General features: G+C 44.4%; 1 protein-coding gene across 2 annotated transcripts in view; it reads left to right on the forward strand.

The window, feature by feature from the left end:
* nkd1 (NKD inhibitor of WNT signaling pathway 1) overlaps positions 1 to 19,371 on the forward strand; it is a 130,517-nt gene that overhangs the window by 95,609 nt on the left and 15,537 nt on the right. Inside the window, exon 6 of one of the 2 annotated variants that reach the window (XM_068049428.1) lies at positions 4,107 to 4,202. The exons of the other annotated variant lie outside the window; for it this stretch is intronic. Within the exon in view, the coding sequence (XP_067905529.1) occupies positions 4,107 to 4,202 (96 nt within the window). The remainder of the gene's footprint in view (positions 1 to 4,106; positions 4,203 to 19,371) is intronic. 2 annotated transcript variants of the gene reach the window in all.

The raw sequence follows: 19,371 nt of genomic DNA on the forward strand, positions 1-19,371 counted from the left end.
GCAGACTGGGTGATCGCTTTGCAGAATATTCCATTCCGTCTGCAAGCATGATCCTGAGCTTCCTGTTTGCCTGTCATTTCAATTCTCCACCTTGCTCCCACTCTGACCTTTCTGTCCATGTGCCTGCTTCATCACCGTTTCAGGCAGTGAGTTACAGATTCCCACCACCTTCTGGGTGAAAAAGCTCCCCTGGAATCCACTCTAAACCTCCTCTCTCTTATCGTAAATCTATGCCCCCTAGCTATGCATCCTTCAACCAAGGGCACTAGGGCCTTCGTATGCATTCTATCCAGACCCCTCATAATTTTATACACTTCAATTAGGTTGCCCCTCCGCCTCCTCCGTTCCAAAGTAAACAAGCCTAGCCTATCCAATCTTTCCTCATAACTAAAATTCTCCAGTCCAGGCAACATCCTCAGAAATATCCTCTGCACCCTCTCTAGTACAATCACATCTTTCCTACAGTGCGGTGACCAGAACTGCACACAGTACTCCAGCTGTGGCCTAACCAGTGTTTTATACTGTTCCAGCATAACCTCCCTGCCACGGCTATATTCTATGCCACGGCTAATACCGGCAAGTATCTCGTATGCCTTCTTGACCACCTTGTCTACCTGTCCAGCCACCTTCAGGGATCTGTGGACATGCACTCCATGGTCCCTCTCTTCCTCCATACTGTTACTGCTGAGTGCAAATCATTGAGAACAGATGAGAAATGGTGTCTTATTTCCTGTCAGCTGTGGTAGATGTATGAGAACATCATTGTGTGTGACTAGTACTTTTCAATGTAAAGTACCCCCCAAGATGGAGTGGAAAAATTATTTGTAAAATATGTTTTTAAGCATATATTGTGCTTTTTGCACTAATAGAACAACTGTGTCTTTCGTTATCAATTGCCAGTGATTGTGGAGAGAAGATATTCCAATTTATGTGAGCCTTTAGATAGCCTTCTGGAAACTGCAAAGTTGGATATCTCAATGGAAAAAGAACTTCTGGGATGACATAATTTCATGAGTTCATTCTAGTCTGGCTGGCATTGAGGATTGGGATATTTCCTGCTCCTGGATATTGATCTTGACACTCAGACATTAGCGCGCCTAAACTGGAGTCTCAGCTCCAAAACATAGAAAATAGGAGCAGGAGTAGGCCATTCGACCCTTTGGGCCTGCTCCGCCATTCAAAAAAGATCATGGCTGATCATCTAATTCAGTACCCTGTTCCCGCTTTCTCCCCATATCCCTTGATCCCTTTGGCATCAAGAAATATATCTATCTCCTTCTTGAATGTATTTAATGACTTGGCCTCCACTGCCTTCTGCGGTAGAGAATTCCACAGGTTCACCACCCTCAGTGAAGAAATTCCTCCTCATCTTGGTTCTAAATAGCATACCCCATATCCTGAGACTGTGACCCCTGGTTCTGGAATTCTCAGCCATCGGGAACATCTTCCCTGCATCTGGCCTGTCTAGTCCTGTTAGAGTTTTATAAGTTTCTATGAGATCCCCTCCCATTCTTCTGAACTCTAGTGAATAAAGGCCTAGTCGACCCAATCTCTCCTCATATGTCAATCCTTCCATTCCCGGAATAAGCCTAGTAAATCTTCTTTGCACTCCCTCCATGGCAAGAACATCCTTCCTCAGATAAAGAGACCAAAACTGCACACAATACTCCAGATATGGTCTCACCAAGACCCTGTATAACTGCAGTATGACATCCTGGCTCCTGTACTCCAATCCTCTTGCAATGAAGGCCAACATACCATTCACCTTCCTAATTGCTTGCTGCACCTGAATGCTTGCTTTCAGCAACTGGTGTACAAGGACACCCAGGTCTCGTTGCATCTCCCCCTTTCCCACTTTATCACCATTCAGATAATAATCTGCTTTTCTGTTTTTACAACCAAAGGGATAAGCTCACATTTATCCACGTTTATACTGCATCTGCCATGCATTTGCCCACTCACCCAACTTGTCCAAATCACATTGGAGCCTCTTTGCATTCTCCTCACAGCTCACATTCTTCGCCCAGCTTTGTGTCATCTGCAAACTTGGAAATGTTACATTTAGTTCCCTCACCCAATTCATTAATATATATTGTGAAAAGCTGGGGCCCTATTGAACCATTGACCTGTTAAAGCACAGGGATCACCATCTAAAAGCAGGAAAAAGGCTGATCTCTACTTCCCTCTCTGGCAGCTGTCTACAAGTAGACCTAACCATTGTCTTGGTTCTGAATTCACCTAATATGGACTGGCATAAATAGGAATCTCCTCTTTCTGGAAGCGAATCTGCTTTACAGTCTGGCTTTATATTCTTTCTTGATGGAGTACATTACACTAAATGATGTAGGCCACTTAACCACAGATGAATGCACACCAGATCTAAGCCTAGAATTGCTTCATTTCAAACCAATCCTCACTCAATATAGAATTTCTGATTTGGGAACAAAGCCGAAAGGCAACTCTGTCAAAGGGCTTAGCTTGTAACTGTACTGCGGGCATGGAGCTGAGGCATACAGGCTAGGAAAGCCAGAGGCATGATGGTGGGACACACTGCAGTTGGTCTCAGCATCCACAAGCTAGAGATGGGAATATTAGCCACGGTTCCTGCTCAGGATTACTGTCTAATGATTCCTACTGGACTTTGTGCATGTGTGTGTGCATGTGCACTGCACTAGGCGATTAAAAAAGAATTGGGTAACTGCGATGACCTATGACACTCCATTTGAAGCATCTTAGGCAGAAGGCCTACCTCCAGCTTATTCAGGAGCTTGTAGGTCTGGGCACCTTCCAAGAGAACAACAGGGAATGGCTGGGAATGCTCCCTCCAACCTTAGTTCCATGGGAGTGCTTGGCTTGTGGATAGTACAGGCCCAGGTCCAAGTAGGAATATGGGAAAAGAAGTAGGCCATTTAGCCCCTCAAACTTGTTCTGCCATTCAGTGAGATTCTGGCTGATCTGTGACCTAACTCCAAGCAACCACTTTGTCCCATATCCCTTAATGTCTTTGGCTCACAAAAATCTACAAATCTCAGATTTAAAATTAGCAATTGATCTAGCATCAATTGCTGTTTGTGGAAGAGAGTTGCAAACCTCTGCCATCCTTTGCATGTAAAAGTGTTTCCTAACTTCACTCTTGAAAGATCTGGCTCAATTTTTTAGCCTATGTCCCCTTGTCCTACTCTTCCCAACCAGAAGAAATAATTTATGTCTATCTACCCTATCAGTTCCTCTTAATATCTTGAAAACTTCAGTCGACGCACCCCCTAACCCCTATTTGGGGAAGCCCTAGAAACCCTGGGTCATTGTATAGAGGGTGAAACTTTGGTGTCATGAGTCCCCCTCCCAATTACCTGTCATTAGAATCTGGGCAATAAGTGTTTCCTGTGAACTACTGCAAATTGGCCCCATGTTGTCTAAGCTCACAAGTGAGCAATTGTCACTGGCTCTTGGCTTATTTAGAACCCTACCCCACCATAAATCACTACATTGAGAAGAAAATCATAGGGTAAAATACAGCATTATTACAGTATATGTTCTGATTACCTGAGAATGCCAAATACACAATTTTAGAAAAACCTAAAATTGTAATCCCTGGTCTAATCTGAAATGTTTCCCTCAGTATGCACAATATTATCCTTTGCATAATTATTCCTAAAGATAACTTGTTAGAGGTTTGATATTTTGTCATATGCTATAAAATAACTTGTATAAGTTGCATTTTGATATGAATGCTAGTTATGTTAAATTGCTGAATAAGTTATTGAAGTTTTTTTTTAAAATGAGCTTGAACCTAATTTGTGCAATTCATGAATATCCTGGTCCAAGCTGTACATTTATTGTAAAGCAGTTATGTGTTTATCAGGATTTAACTATAATTTAAATTGCTTGGATAGATAATGTTTTGTGAGGTAATCATTGCAACTCTGCATATTTATTCATATGGCAAGATATCAACTCTGTAAAGATGCATGGCATTGATTAAACAGGATTCTAGCACATAATGCCTTCTCCTGAGGTCTGAAATTTGCTGATTATTATGGTGCAGAATGTATCGAGACATTATGCTGAGAGAAAGTCTGAAGTAGCCCTTAAAATGCATTTTACAGGAGTTGGAATGTGATGTTTCTGTAGAAGAAGACAACAGGCAAGAGTGGACATTCACTCTGTATGACTTCGATAACAATGGGAAAGTCACCCGTGAGGTAAACCAAACAAATGACTCACCAACTTTTTGTTCCTTTATTGTTCAAAGATACAAAATTCTTCAAATCCTTGTTTGTTTTAAACATTCTTGTCTTAATTAAATGCTAAAGTAGAATATAAGACTGTCTTTTGACAGCTGTAAAATGTATAAGCAGACCGTTGACATGAATATGGACCATTCAGCTACTGAATACTTCAGGAGGTCAGTTTGGTTTAGAGTAGATTGTTGTTGGTTTTGCAGCTGTGTTTGAGCACTTTCATTGTGAATAAGGTGCTCAACCCCAGCTGATGCTTACAAGGAGGTTTTGGTTCACACAGTGATCAGTAAAGTAGCATTTCTACCTTCTTTGGTTCATGTTTATGATCACTGGGGAGGGAGTAATCTATTTACAATATCGCCAGTTACTGCAGGGTTTTCAATAAATAATCTTAAGTAACTGCTAGTTGCATTCAAATATATTATCAGGTCCTTATAGATACCAGCAGTCAGGGCTTAAAACTATCGTATATAACATATTCAAAGGGATTAATAAGGAAATGGGCCACATTTTCCTGCCATTATGATATTGCAGCTGAATCATGTTGCCGTCATTTGGTAGGCAAGCTCCTGTTTCGCATTATATGCACATGCTTCAAAAGGTATTTTATTTTATTTGAAAAGGTATGTTAAGACTTCACATGTAGATATTTGGAAAAGATTGCCACAGTAACATCTGATGCAACTGAAATAAATGGTAACTTGATGCTGGCAGTGAGTGGCAATAGCACTTGTCTTGAGGAGATCATATAGCTCAGTAAAAATATCCTAGAAGGACATGTGTGCTTTACAGTGCTTGAATAGGAATGAAGAATTTTTAAATGTTATTGGACCTAATTATATGACACATAAAAGATCCACTGGAGTTTTTAATCTCCATTCTGACTGTGTTTACAATTATCATGGCTACTTTTCACCGCACAGAGCTCCTTGCTGTTATCAACCTGGAGCACGTTCATCTGTAGCAGGGAAACTTTCTCTGGGAGTAGAGTAAAAGTCTTCTGATGTCCAGACTTTTCAGGTGGGGGACTCAGCTGCACCTCATTCTCCTCATCTGGGAAACTGGGCCTGTATTCTCTAGAGTTTCGAAGAATGAGAGGTGATCTCATTGAAACCTACAAAATACTTAAAGGGATAGACAGGGTAGATGCAGCTAAGATGTTTGCCCTGGTTGGGGAGTCTAGAACCAGGGGACACAATTTCAAAATAAGGGGGAAGCCACTTAGGGCAGAGATGAGGAGAAATGTCTTTACGCTGAGATCTGGGTGTCCTAGTGCATGAATTGCAAAAGGTTAGTATGCAGGTACAGCAAGTAATTAGGAAAGCTAATAGAATGTTATTGTTTATCGCGAGGAGAATTGAATGCAAAAAGTAAGGAGGTTATGCTTCAGCTATACAGGGCATTGGTGAGACCACATCTGGAGTACTGTGTACATTACTGGTCTCCTTATTTAAGGAAGGATGTAGATGCGTTGGAAGCAGTACAGAGAAGGTTTACTAGACTAATACCTGGAATGGGCGGGCTGTCTTACGAGGAACGATTGGATAGGCTAGGCTTGTATCCGCTGGAATTTAGAAGAGTAAGAGGCAACTTGATTGAAACATATAAGATCCTGAGGGATGGTGACAGGGTGGATGTGGAAAGGATGTTTCTCCTTGTGGGAGAATCTAGAACTAGGGGTCACTGCTTAAAAATAAGGGGTTGCCCATTTAAGACAGAGATGAGGAGAAATTCTTTCTCTCAGAGGGTCATGAGTCTTTGGAATTCTCTTCCTCAAAAGGTGGTGGAATCAGAGTCTTTGAATATTTTTAAAGCAGTGGTAGATAGATTCTTAATAAGCAAGGGGGTGGAAGGTTATTGGTGGTAGGTTCAAATGTGGAGTAATCAGTTCAGCCATGGACATTGAATGGCGGAGCAGGCTCAAACGGCCGAGTGGCCTACTCCTGCTCCTAATTCGTATGTTCATAATCTCTCTTTATAGGACAGTCCGACCGTCCTGGGAACAAGTCTGGTGAACCTTCATTGCACTCCCTCTCCAGCAATAATATCCTTCCTATGGTAAAGGGACCAAAACTGCACACAGTACTCCAGGTGCAGTCTAACCAATGTTCTATACAATTGAAGTAATAGGATGATGCTAAATTAAAGTAAGCCACATTAACAGCTAAATAATTTGGGTGGATGATTAATGTTTATATTTCAATATAGCTCAGAGAGTGTCGGCAAAATACTAATGAAATCTCATCTCTATGGGAGCTGTTTCCTCCTGAGCTACTGTAAATTTCCAGGGATGTTTTTGTTCTCCAAGAACTAACTTGCTAAGTAAATTCTCAAAGTGTTTTGTAAAATTGCTTTTGAAAGGTGGTACATTGCATAGTCATAGTAGTTCATTGTTGACATTATATTTAGAAGAAATTTTTATTTAAAGAAGTGCAATCTCGATCACTTGGATAAATAGCAGTCCTGTGTCATTTTGGTTCCATTGACTTCACATTGCAAATTGTTCAATAAGATCTCCATCATTACATCACAGTATTCGGCAAACATGGAGAATGAAGGAATAAAAACAGAGAATGCTGTAAATACTGAGCCGGTCAGATGGCATCTGTGGAGAGAGAAACTGAGTTAACGGGCTGGATTTTAAGCAGCTGATGGGGGTCCTGATGCCAGGCTATAAAGGCTAGGGGATCTCTGCCTCGGCCGTTTGGGGGACCCCCGGCTGCGTCTTGCAGCACTTGGGCAATTAACTGCCTGGTGCCGGGATCCCCGTTCCTTTAAGGACGGAAATCCCACTTCCAAGAACGGCTGGCCAAACTGAGTGGCCAGTAGCTCAGCAGTCCCAGCAGCACCACGTGGAACTGCAGCAGCCACCACACAAGGAGCAGCCATGGAGCCCTGACCCGCAGGTAATTGGGAGCAGGCATGCCGAAGCCAGTCAGGCAGGCCCCAGCGAGGGAGGTGTTGGTGGGTAGTTGAGGGCAGGGTGGTGGCACACGGGCAGCTTTTGCCACTGGGGGCCCTCCGTGGGTCACAGATTGTCCACGGAGGAGGCCCCACCCCCACCAGCCAACACGGAGGCTAGCTGGGGTTACTGGGCAGCCTCCTCATGTGGTGGAGGCCCACCTCCGCTACTGGTAAAATGCTAGTTATGGCAGGATGAGGCTCCATTGGCCACTAAAGGGCCTCAATTGGTCTCCCGGCAGGAAGACTGTCTTTGGCCTTCCCCGCCCCAGACTAAATTTCATGGCATCAGGAAGGCAATGGCCACTGCACCACCTCACTATCCGCCCCCCCCTCACCCCCCGACCCCCCAACCGTCACCATTTTCCCTTACAGTTTTATGGGCCCACACCCCCCACCTCCTGTTTTGTCCCTGAAAGGCTCATAAAATACGGTCAACATTTCAGATTAGGATCTTTCGTTAGAACTGGGATAAATTACCTATTGCCACCTCCCATCTTTCATTTCCTTACTTGTCCCATTCCCATCCCTTTTTGTCTTGCACTGTAAGCACTTTTGTCATTATAGGCTGGATTTTCCCGCAGGCTTTGGAACCCCGACAATGGGACCAAATGGGGGTCCCGAGCCCCCACTTGCCGGCAATGAAACCAGATCAGCAATCGTCCAGGAGGTGGCTACGTCTGAGCTTGCCGTCCAGTTAAGGATGGCGGGCGAAATCTTTGCAGTAATCAGAGGGTCAGCAGCTCTGGAGCATTGGCAGCCCCAGCAGGGGAGGTGGGCACTGCTGAGGCCAGTCGGGCACTGCGAGAGAGCATCAACATGGAGGGGAAACCCCTCCATTGGATCAGGTTTGGCCGAGATTGCAACCTTTCAGGCTCAAGACCCCGTCAATAGGGCATGGATTCTCTGGCTCCAATGGCCCACCAGCCTGACGCAGGGAGGCTGAACCATTGAGCTGGCAGCCTCTGTATGTCGTGGCGGATCCCTCCTCTGGTGGGAAAATGCCAGGGAGGCTGCAAAATCACCCCTAATTGGGGTCTCAGTCACCTTAATTGGCTGCCTGCCTCCAAGGTGCAGGCAGCCAATCCTCTTTGGCAACCTGCTCTGGGAAACTCCCCCTGGTGGTGGCAATGTGTTGGGAAGCCATCCTGACATTGCTGTCCCTTATCTACCTGCCCTGCCCTCCCACCTCCAAACTTGTCTCCACGGGGCCAGGAAATTTCAGCCGGTAATCTCTCCTGTCTACCACTCTATCACAGACCTTCCCTTTTGTTCTTCCCTCCACCTACCCATTTTCCCTGTCTCTGGATTTGCTTAGAACCTGTTACATTTCTAACTTCTTCCAGTTCTGATGAAAAGTCCTCAATCTGAAACATTGGGTGGAAATTTATGCTTTCCCCACTGCCAACTGAGGCCCTTAACTGGGTAATTAACCCCCAATTAAGGGCCTTTTTCCGCTGTAGCCGCAATTACCATGCGGCGGGTGGCCTTGTCACCGCACGAGAAACAGTGCGGGCTGCTTCCTGGCTCCGTGGGAGAGGGGAGGATGCCGCTGAGGGTTAAGCTCCAGCCCTTGCAGCCAACCCTCCTCTCATGCGACCCCCACCACTCGAGACCCCTCCCGCCCTGACCTACCTTAAGCCTAGTTCCAGTACCGCTCCTCAGTGTCTGGTTGCTGCTGCTCTACAAGGCTGGGACTTCCACCGACAGGGTCCTAAATCTTATGGAAGGCCTGCCGCTGTCTAGTTAAGTGCCTGATTAGCACTAAATTGGGCTGGCCTTCTGGAACAGAGGCGACGCAGGGATCTCAGCGTCGGTTTCCCCCGACGTTAAGACCCCGGCCGCCAGCATAAAATTCCCCCATTAACTCTCTCCCTGGGCTGAATTTTATTAGCATACCACATAGTACGGTGGCGCACTTTGAAGTGGGTGGCCTTCAGAAACGGAAGCACTGCCGCTGAGACCCCGCAATATTTTACACGGGACCTCATTTAAATAGAGGGGGTGGAGCGGCCACCCCCGATAACGTAAGGGTTTGGCCGCTCCATCCCCGTCAATAGCGTTGAACGACATCGCACAGGCACCAGCGCCATTTTTAAAGGGTTTCAAGCCCTTAGCAAACATTTTGAATTTTCAAACATTTGTCATAAAAAAATGATCAAAACCTGGATGCCCTTTTCCAACTTCCCCAATGTTTTTTTATTGTCCTATATGAAGATCAATAACTTTATTCCCACCCCGAACTTTCCCACCCAACCTCATCACATTTGCCCTTCAACCCCTTTCCACCATCCCCACAGCCAACAAAAAATGTTTTCCCCGGAATTCCAAAAGCATGCGAGTTGCAGCAGGTGGCCGTAAAATCGGCATGGGACGGCCGCCGGGACCAGGTAAGTTGATTTGTATGTTTATGTAATTATTCGTAATATTTAAATGAAGGCCCTGCAGCTTGGCGGCGGGGGGCCGCACCGAGGCATCGCCACCACCGGTAAAATGTGGCGGGGCCTTCTCGGCATCGGGGGTCGTGGTGGGCCACTGCTGCAAGTATTTTAGGGGCCACCCTCGCCACGACCCCAGACATCGAGAGGCTGGTAAAATTCAGCCCCCTGTCTCCACATTTGCTGCCTGACCTGCTGAGTATTTCCAGCATTCTCTGTTCTATTTCAAATTTCCAGCATCTGCAGTATTTTGCTTTTGTATGGAGAATGAAGGTTTGTTAACACTTTTTTATTTAAGCCAATGCACTTCATGGCTCTAAAGTAGTTATGCCGTCTGATGAGATTTATCCAAATTACTGGCATTCTTTTAAACAATATTCATTTACTAAACTGGGATGCATGAGGAACACTGCCAAAATTAATCTGCTGCAAGAATAATTAGGAAATAACATCTATGTGAAATATATTTATAAATTAAATATTGATACAGACTAATTTTACCAAGTCCCAATAAAAAGTATTTTACAGTGTTTTGTGTGTATTAGAAGACAAGTTGCCAGGCTTTGTGGATTAGAAAATACAGGGTAATCTCATTCACTACTACTCTTTGGGTGGAGTTTTATGCTAGCAGTGGGGGTCTCGACATCAGGGGAAACATACACCGATATCCCTGTATCGCCTCTTGTATGGAAGGCCTGTCGAATTTAGTGCCAATCAGGCACTTAACTGGACAGCAGCGGGCCTTCCGATTTAGGACTCTGTTGCCGAAAGTCCCAGCCTTCATAATCACAGCCCATTGTGTCTGCACGTCTTTCCGAGTGAGCAGTTCACTTAGTACCATTCCCCTGCCTTCTTCCCATACCCTGTACATTCTTCCTTTTCAGGTAATTATCTAATTCCCTTTTGAATGCCTCGATTGAACCTGCCTCCACCGCACTCTCTGGCAGTGCATTCCAGATCCTAACCACTCGCTATGTGAAAAAGTTTTTCCTCATGTCAACATTGCTTCTGGAACCATAGAACCATGGAAAAGTTACAGCACAGAAGGAGGCCATTCAGTCCATCGTGTCTGTGTCGGCTGAATAAACTAGTCACCCATTCTAATCCCACCTTCCAGCACCTGGTTGTGGAGCCGTGCAGGACCAGGTACCGTTTAAATGAGTTGAGGGTTTCTCCCTCCACCATGATCCGGGCAGCAAATTCCAGACTCCCACCACCCTCTGGTGAAAACGTTTTTCCTCATGTCCCCTCTAATTCTTCTACTAATTACCTTAAATCTGTGCCCCCTCTCTGCTAGGGGAAGCAGGTCCTTCCTGTCTACTCTATCTAGGCCCCTCATAATTTTGTACACCTCAGTTAAGTCACCCCTCAGCCTTCTCTGTTCTAAGGAAAACAACGCTAGCCTATCCAATCTTTCCTCGTAGCTGCAATTTTCCAGTCCTGCCAAGGGATAGACAGGGTATATGCAGCTAAGATGTTTTCCCTGGTTGGGGAGTCTAGAACCAGGGGACACGATTTCAAAATAAGGGGGAAGCCACTTAGGACAGAGATGAGGAGAAATTTCTTTACTTAGGGGGTTGTGAATCTTTGGAATTCTGTATCCCAGAGGGCTGTGGAAGCTCAGTCATTGAGTATGTTTAAAGTAGAGATTGACAGATTTCTAAATACAAATGACATAAGGGGATATGAGGATAGTGTGGGAAAAAGGCATTGAAGTGGATGATCAGCCGTGATCATATTGAATGGCAGGGCAGGCTCGATGGGCTGAATGGCCTACTCCTGCTCCTATGTTCCTAACATTCTTGTAACTCTCCTTTGTACTCAGAGCAATTATGTCCTTCCTGTAATGTGGTGACTAGAACTATACGCAATACTCCAGTTGTGGCCTAACCAGCATTTTATACAATTCCAGCATTACATCCCTGCTTTTGTACTCTATACCTTGGCCAATAGATGAAAGCATTCCATATGCCTTCTTCACCACTTTATCTACTTGTCCTGCCACCTTCAGGGACCTGTGGACATGCACTCCAAGGTCTCTCACTTCCTCTACCCCTCTCAATATCCTCACGTTTATTGTGTATTCCCTTGCTTTGATTGCCCTCCCCAAATGCATTACCTCACGCTTCTCCGGATTGAATTCCATTTGCCACTTTTCCACCCACTCAACCAAACCATTGATATCGTTCTGGAGTCTACAGCTATCCACTTCACTATCAGCTACACGGCCAATTTTTGTGTCATCTACAAATTTCCCAATCATGCCTCCCACATTCAAGTCCAAATCATTAATATATATCACAAACAGCAAGGGACCCCACACTGAGCCCTATGGAACACCACTGGAAACTGCTTTCCATTCTCAAAAACATCCGTCAACCATTACCCTTTGTTTCCTGTCACTCAGCTAATTTGTGGGACCTTGTCAAATGCCTTACTAAAATCCATTTGACAACATCCACTGCACTACCCTCATCAATCCTTCTTGTTACTTCTTCAAAAAATTCTATTAAGTTAGTAAGACATGATCTTCCTTTAACAAATCCATGCTTTCCCTATTTTAAATCTGTTCTTGATCCTTTCACGAGTGGGAACAATCTCTCCCTAGCTACTCAGTCCAAATACCTCATTATTTTGAATACCTCTATCAAATTTCCTCACAGCCTTCTCTTCTCCAAGAAAAACAGTCCCAACTTCTCCAATCTATCTTTGTAAATGAAGTTCCTCATCCCTGGAACCAGTATCATGAATCTTTTCTGCACCCTCTCTCATGCCTTCACATCTTTCCTTAAATGTGGTGCCCAGAATTGGATACAATACTTCAGCTCAGGCCGAACTAGTGTCTTGTACAAGTTCAACAAAACCTCCTTGCTCTTGTACTCTATGTGCCTATTAATAAAGCCTAGGGTAGTGTATGCTTTATTGGCCGTGTTATATGTTGGTTTGTATGCCGCCACCTTATTTAGTCTATCCAGAGAGATGCTTAATCTGTAGTAATTAAATATTAATCTTTTTACTTTATAACTAATTACACTCCACACTAGCCTGTGTGACTCCTCCAAAAGCCACGCTGCATCTATCTCGAGTCTCTCTCACATGTGGTCTCTTAAACCATCATGGAAGGAGGTACTCTTTACACTCTCTCAAATTAACCCTTTATTACTGCATCTCCCCCCAAGTCTTTATCCAAATATATATTTACGTACATTCACTTTTTTACTTACATATTACCCCATCTCCCCACAAGTCTCTGACATCATAGATTCAATCTGTCAGGAGGCTTCACAGCTGTCCCTGATCTTCTTGTCATCAGATGTGAAAGATTGGTAGCCTTTCTCTGATCTCTTGTGCCTTGACTTGGACAGCCTTCATTAAGGTTTATAGTATTTGGTGCTTTCGGAATTTCCGGTTCAACATCTGATTCGTCTAAATGTCTGAACGATTGATGTCTTTGCTGTAAAGAAATAAGATTCCTTCTATTTCTTCTTACAGTACCTTTTGGAGTTCATAGTAAATAAGATCATTGTTGATTCTCCTCTCTGGAGAATTACTCCTCTGTTTTGCCCTTCTGACAACTTCGGTAGGTTTCTGATATGGTGTTTCCTGTTATAATTGTGGGCTTGTTTCTTTCAAAACGACTTTTTGTCTTGTTCTCTCTGATGATCCTTGCTTTGTAACCCTGGAAGTAATTTCTTGGGTAGAATTGGAAGTTGCGTTGGAAGTCTTCTTCCCATTAAGAGTTTAGATGGTGCTAATCTGCATAATAATGGGGTAGTTCTGTAGGTCAGAAGTGCTAATTGGAAGTCTTGGTTTTTCTTCAACATAGCTTTAACGATTCTGACTGCTCGCTCAGCTTCCCCATTTGATTGTGGATACCTAGGAGAACCTGTTGGGTCAACAAATCCACATTTGCGTGAAGTAATCGTTTGCAAATTGTGGCCCATTATCGGATACTATCTGATCAGGTATACCACGTGTTGTGAAAAATTCTTGTTAAACTCTGATGAGTGACTGCTTCAGTTGTTGTTCTGTACATCTGTTTAACCTCGATCCATCTTGAGAAGTAATCAACTATAATTAGATATGATCTCCCATCCAGGAAGAAGAAATCTATCGCCAAACGTTCCTGAAGTCTAGTTGGGAATTGGGCCGAAATTAGAGGTTCTCTCTGATCCTGTCTGTGAACTGCACATACATCACAATTCGAAATCAGTTCTTCGATATCCTTCGAGATCCTTGGCCATGACATTGACGCCTGAGCCCGTACTCTATGCTTATGCCCATATATGACCCAGGTTTATTTTCTCCAAGATATATAGTCTGAGTGACTCTGGAATCACCAGTCTCTCGTCATATACAAAAAAATCATCCACTTTGGGAAAGTGTCTTCTCTGTTTGAAGAAGATTTTGATCCTCTTACTCTTGGGACTCTGTTGTGGCCAACCTTGCTCGCAGTATTGGCGGACATAGATGCATATCTTGCCTCTGCGCCTGATGGATTTGGTGAACTTCTTCCCAAGTTCTCTGTCCGTGTAGAACTCCTGCAGGTACTTCCTGCATTTCTCTTTCTTGCTTTGGTAGTCTTTGAGCGCCATGGCGAGCTGTGCTATGTTGTGTGGGTTCTCTCTCCATTGCTTGGGCTCTCTGTTGGAGTCCAGACTTTCTGCAGTGCTCAGGTTGGGGTGAGGGGCTCTTCCTCTGTCTTGGCTCAGTCTCCCTACACCTGTAAACAATTTCAGGAATTCCTCTTGAAAGTGACTCCTGGTTGCTTGTTGTTTAACTGCTTCTACTTTCTCTATCAGATGAAAGTCAATACCAATACTACTTAAGAGTGAGAACTCCTGATTTCTTCGGACATAGTGTTTCCAATATCTGCTTTCCCTTGTACTGAAGTGTTGTCTGTAACTTCCCCTTTACTTCAAGTTCAACCCTTCCTGAGTTTCCGTTGGTTGCAGAAAGTGTGTGGACAGCCACGACTCTTTGTCTAAGACTGTTACACTCGCTCCGGTGTCGACTTTGAAATTAGTGATATGTCTGTTGACATATATTTCTGCGGACCAAAATGCCTGATTCGGATCATTGATCTCGCAGTCACATCATCTGCTAGAGCCCCAATGGAATATAACAGGTGAGGTGAGAGTGACTGCCCTTGACATCAAGGCAGCATTTGACTGAGTATGGCATCAAGGAGCCCTCACAAAACTGGAGTCAATGGGAATCAGGGGAAAAACTCTCCGCTGGTTGGAGTTGTACCAAGCACAAAGGAAGATGGTTCTGGTTTTTGGAGGTCAATCATCTCAGTCCCAGGACATCACTGCAGGAGTTCCTCAGGGTAGTGTCCTAGGTCCAACCATCTTCAGCTGCTTCATCAATGACCTTCCCTCCATCATAAGGACAGAAGTGGAAATGGTCGCTGATGATTGCACAGTGTTCAGCACCATTCGCGACTCCTCAGATAATGAAGCAGCCCATGTCCAGATGCAGCAAGACCTAGACAACATCCAGGTTTGGGCTGATAAATGGCAAGTTATGTTCACACTACACAGGAAGAAACATAGAAAATAGGAGCAGGAGTAGGCCATTTGGCCCTTCGGGCCTGCTCCGCCATTCAAAAAAAGATAATGGCTGATCATCTAATTCAGTACCCTGTTCCTGCTTTCTCCCCATGTCCCTTGATCCCTTTGGCATTAAGAAATATATCTCTCTCCTTCTGCCTCCACTGCCTTCTGCGGTAGAGAATTTCACAGGTTCACCACCCTCTGAGTGAAGAAATTTCTCCTCATCTTGGTTCTAAATGGCATACCCCGTATCCTGAGACTGTGACCCCCTGGTTCTGGTCTCCCTAACCATTGGGAACATCCTCCCTGCATCTAGCCTGTCTAGTCCTGCTAGAGTTTTATAGGTTTCTATGAGATCCCCTCTCATTCTTATAAACTCTAGTGAATGTAGACCTAGTCAACCCAATCTCTCCTCATACGTCAATCCTGCTATCCCAGGAATCAGCCTAGTAAATCTTTTTTGCAAACCCTCCAAGGCAAGAACATACTTCCTAAGATAAGGGCAGCACAGTGGCGCCGTGGTTAGCACCGCAGCCTCACCGCTCCAGTGACCCGGGTTCAATTCTGGGTACTGCCTGTGCGAAGTTTGCAAGTTCTCCCTGTGACCGCGTGGGTTTTCGCCGGGTGCTCCGGTTTCCTCCCACAGCCAAAGACTTGCAGGTTGATAGGTAAATTGGCCATTATAAATTGCCGCTAGTATAGGTAGGTGGGGATGTGGTAGGAATATGGGATTAATGTAGGATTAGTATAAATGGGTGGTTGATGGTTGGCACAGACTCGGTGGGCCGAAGGGCCTGTTTCAGTGCTGTATCTCTAAATAAATAAATAAAACTGCACACAATGCTCCAGAAGTGGTCTCACCAAGGCCCTGTATAACTGCAGTATGACATCCTTGCTCCTGTACTCAAATCCTGTTGCAATGAAGGCCAACATACCATTCGCCTTCCTAATTGTTTGCTGCACCTGAATGCTTGCTTTCAGCGACTGGTGTACAAGTGCCAGGCAATGACCATCTCAAACAAGAGAGAATCTGTCTATCTCCCCTTGATGTTCAATGGCATTACCATCGCAGAATCCCCCACTATCAACATCCTGGGGATTACCATCGACCAGAAACTTAACGGGACCAGCCACATAAATACTGTGGCTACAAGAGTAGGTCAGAGGCTGGGAATTCTGAGGCAAGTAGCTCACCTTCTGTCTCCCCAATGCCTGTCCATCATCTACAAGGCACAAGTCAGGAGTGTGATGGAATACTCTCCACTTGCCTGGATGGGTGCAGCTCCAACAACACTCCAGAATCCCAACACTATCCAGGACAAAGCAGCCTGCTTGACTGGCACCCCATCCACCACTTTCAACATTCATTCCCTTCACCACCGATGCACAGGGGCAGCAGTGTGTACCATCTACAAGATGCACCGCAGCAACTCCCCAAGACTCCTTCGACAGCACCTTCCAAACCCATGACCTCTACCACCTAGAAGGACAAGGGCAGCAGATGCAAGGTAACACCACCACCCACAAGTTTCCCTCAAAGCCATACACCATCCTGACTTGGAACTATATCGACGTTCTTTCACTGTCGCTGGGACAAAATCCTGGAACTCCCTTCCTAACAGCACTGTGGGTGTACCTACGTCCCAAAGACTGCATCAGTTGAAGAAGGCAGCTCACCACCACCTTCTCAAGGGCAATTAGAGATGGGCAATAAATGCTGGCCTAGCCAGCAACGCCCACATCCCATGGACGAAATAAAAACAAGTGTACTCACTTGCTCGGCTTCAGACTGGCTGTCTAATTTGGATGCAATTCTGTATCTGAGAAACTTTTATCTCCATATTACCCAGTTTTGAATCTGATTGGGTCCCTCTTGACTTTGGAAACTCTCCGGCATTCCCAATTTTTGACCCATGTTACTTTTATCTTATAGGCTTTTTTTTTAGAGTTTTCCCCTTTTTTGAAACATTTTTTTCAGATTAGCTTGCCTTAATGGAGTGTCACAGGTGCTCTTATGTGTTCCCTGCTGATTTTAATAGGCTGTTTTAGGGTTTTCCCCTTTGCTTGAGAACTCTTTGTTTATTCAGCTTTCCTTAATGGAGTTGACACAGCTGTTAGAGGGTTCTCTGCTGTTTTAATAAACTGTTCTAGGGTTTTCCCCTTTCTTTGAGAACTTCAGTTTATTTGTTTATATTCAGGCTTGGTTGCCTTAATGGAGTGTCCCTGCTGTATTTGGGGGTTTCCTCCGCTTTTTGGCAGTTCGCATGCTTTTCGGGGGTTTCCCACTCTTCGCCCTCGCGTTCAGCCAAAGTGAAGGATTGGGTTCTTCCCCGTTTTTTTTTTCTGGCCGAATGCCTTCAGAAAATTACTTTAAGCCCTTCAAAGACTTTTAATGCGATTCCTCGGCTGTCGGCACGGTAACTCACCAGATCGATGGAATTGATTTACAGACAATCATACTTCCGTTCTATGGAGCAGCCTGTCTTTCACCACAGCTGCAGAGCTTTTCTCAGCGTCCTCTCGAGATCTGCAGTTTTTTGGCACTTTTTTCCAGGTCAGGACTTTTCAGCTAGTTGCTTCAAATTTTTCTTCGCATAGGATGGTAAGAACTTCTATTGTTCTCAATCCCACCACTGATCACCATATTATATGCTGGTTGGTACACTGCCACCTTATTTAGTCTAGCCAGAGAGATTCTTAGTATGCAGTAATTAAACAGTAATCTTTATTACCTTATAACTATTTGCACTCCACACTAGCCTATATGACTCCTCCAAACGCCATGCTGCATTTATCTCGCGTCTATCTCATATGTGATCTCTTACATCATCATGGTAGGAGGTATTCTTTACACTCTCTCACATTAACCCTTTCAGACCCTTATACAACAGACTGCTCTCTCAACCTGTCCTGCCACCTTCAATGACTTATGCATCAACACACCCAGGTCACTGTGTTCCTGCATGCCTTTTGAGTTGTACCCTTTATCTTATATTGTCACTCCATGTTCTTCCTACCAAAATGAATCACTTCACATTTCTCCTATTGAACTTCATCTGCCACTTCTCCGCCCATTCCACCAGCTTGTCTATGTCCTTGTGAAGTCCTATACTATCCTCCTCACAGTTCACAATGCTTCCAAGTTTCGTATAATCTTCAAATTTTGAAATTGTGCCCTGTACACCAAAGTCTAAGCCATTAATCTTTATCAGGAAGAGCAAAGGTCCCAAAAAGGATCCTTGGGGAACTCCACTGCAAACCTTCCTCTAACCCGAAAAACAACCATTAACCACTACTCTCTGTTTCCTGTCACACAACCAATTTTGTATCAATGTTGCTACTGTCGCTTTTATTTCATGAGCTATAACTTTGCTCACAAGTCTGCTGTGGGGCACTGTATCACTTTTGGAAGTTGATGTACACCACATCAACAATATTGCCCTCATCAACCTTCTCAGTTACCCCTTCAAAAAACTCCAGTATGTTAGTTAAACACGATTTTCTCTTAACAAATCCATGTTGGCTTTCCTTAATTAGCCCACATTTATCCATGTGACTATTAATTTTGTTCTGAATTATTGTTTCTAAAAGTTTCCCCACCACCGAAGTTAAACTGACTGGTCTGTAGTTGCTAGGCTTACCTTTACACTCTTTTTTGAACGAGGGTGTAACATTTTCAATTCTCCAATCCTCTGGCACCACCCCGAGTCAAAGAATCAAAGGAAGACTGGAAAATTATGGCCAGTGCCTCCGCAATTTCCACACTCACTTCCCTCAGTATCCTTGGATGCATCTCATCTGGTCCCGGTGCTTAATAAACTTTAAGTACAGACAGCCTTTCTAATATCTCTTCCTTATCAATTTTAAATCCTTCTAGTGTATTAATTACCTCCAGTTTCACCCTGGCCTGGTTAGCATCTTCTTCCTTGGTAAAGACAGATGCAAAGTATTCACTTAATACCTCAGCTATTCCCCCTGGCTCCATACGTAAATCCCCCTTTTGGTCCCTAATCGGCACTACTCCAACTTTTACCACCCTTTTACTATTTATATGCCTATAGAAGACTTTGAGATTCTCTTTTATGTTAGCTGCCAGTCTCTTTTCATACTCTCTCTTTGCTTCTCTTAGTTGCTTTTTCACTTCCTCTCTGAACCTTCTATATTCAGCTTGGG

The sequence above is a fragment of the Heterodontus francisci genome, chromosome 17, assembly GCF_036365525.1.
Source record: "Heterodontus francisci isolate sHetFra1 chromosome 17, sHetFra1.hap1, whole genome shotgun sequence".
Taxonomy (NCBI): Eukaryota; Metazoa; Chordata; class Chondrichthyes; order Heterodontiformes; family Heterodontidae; genus Heterodontus; species Heterodontus francisci.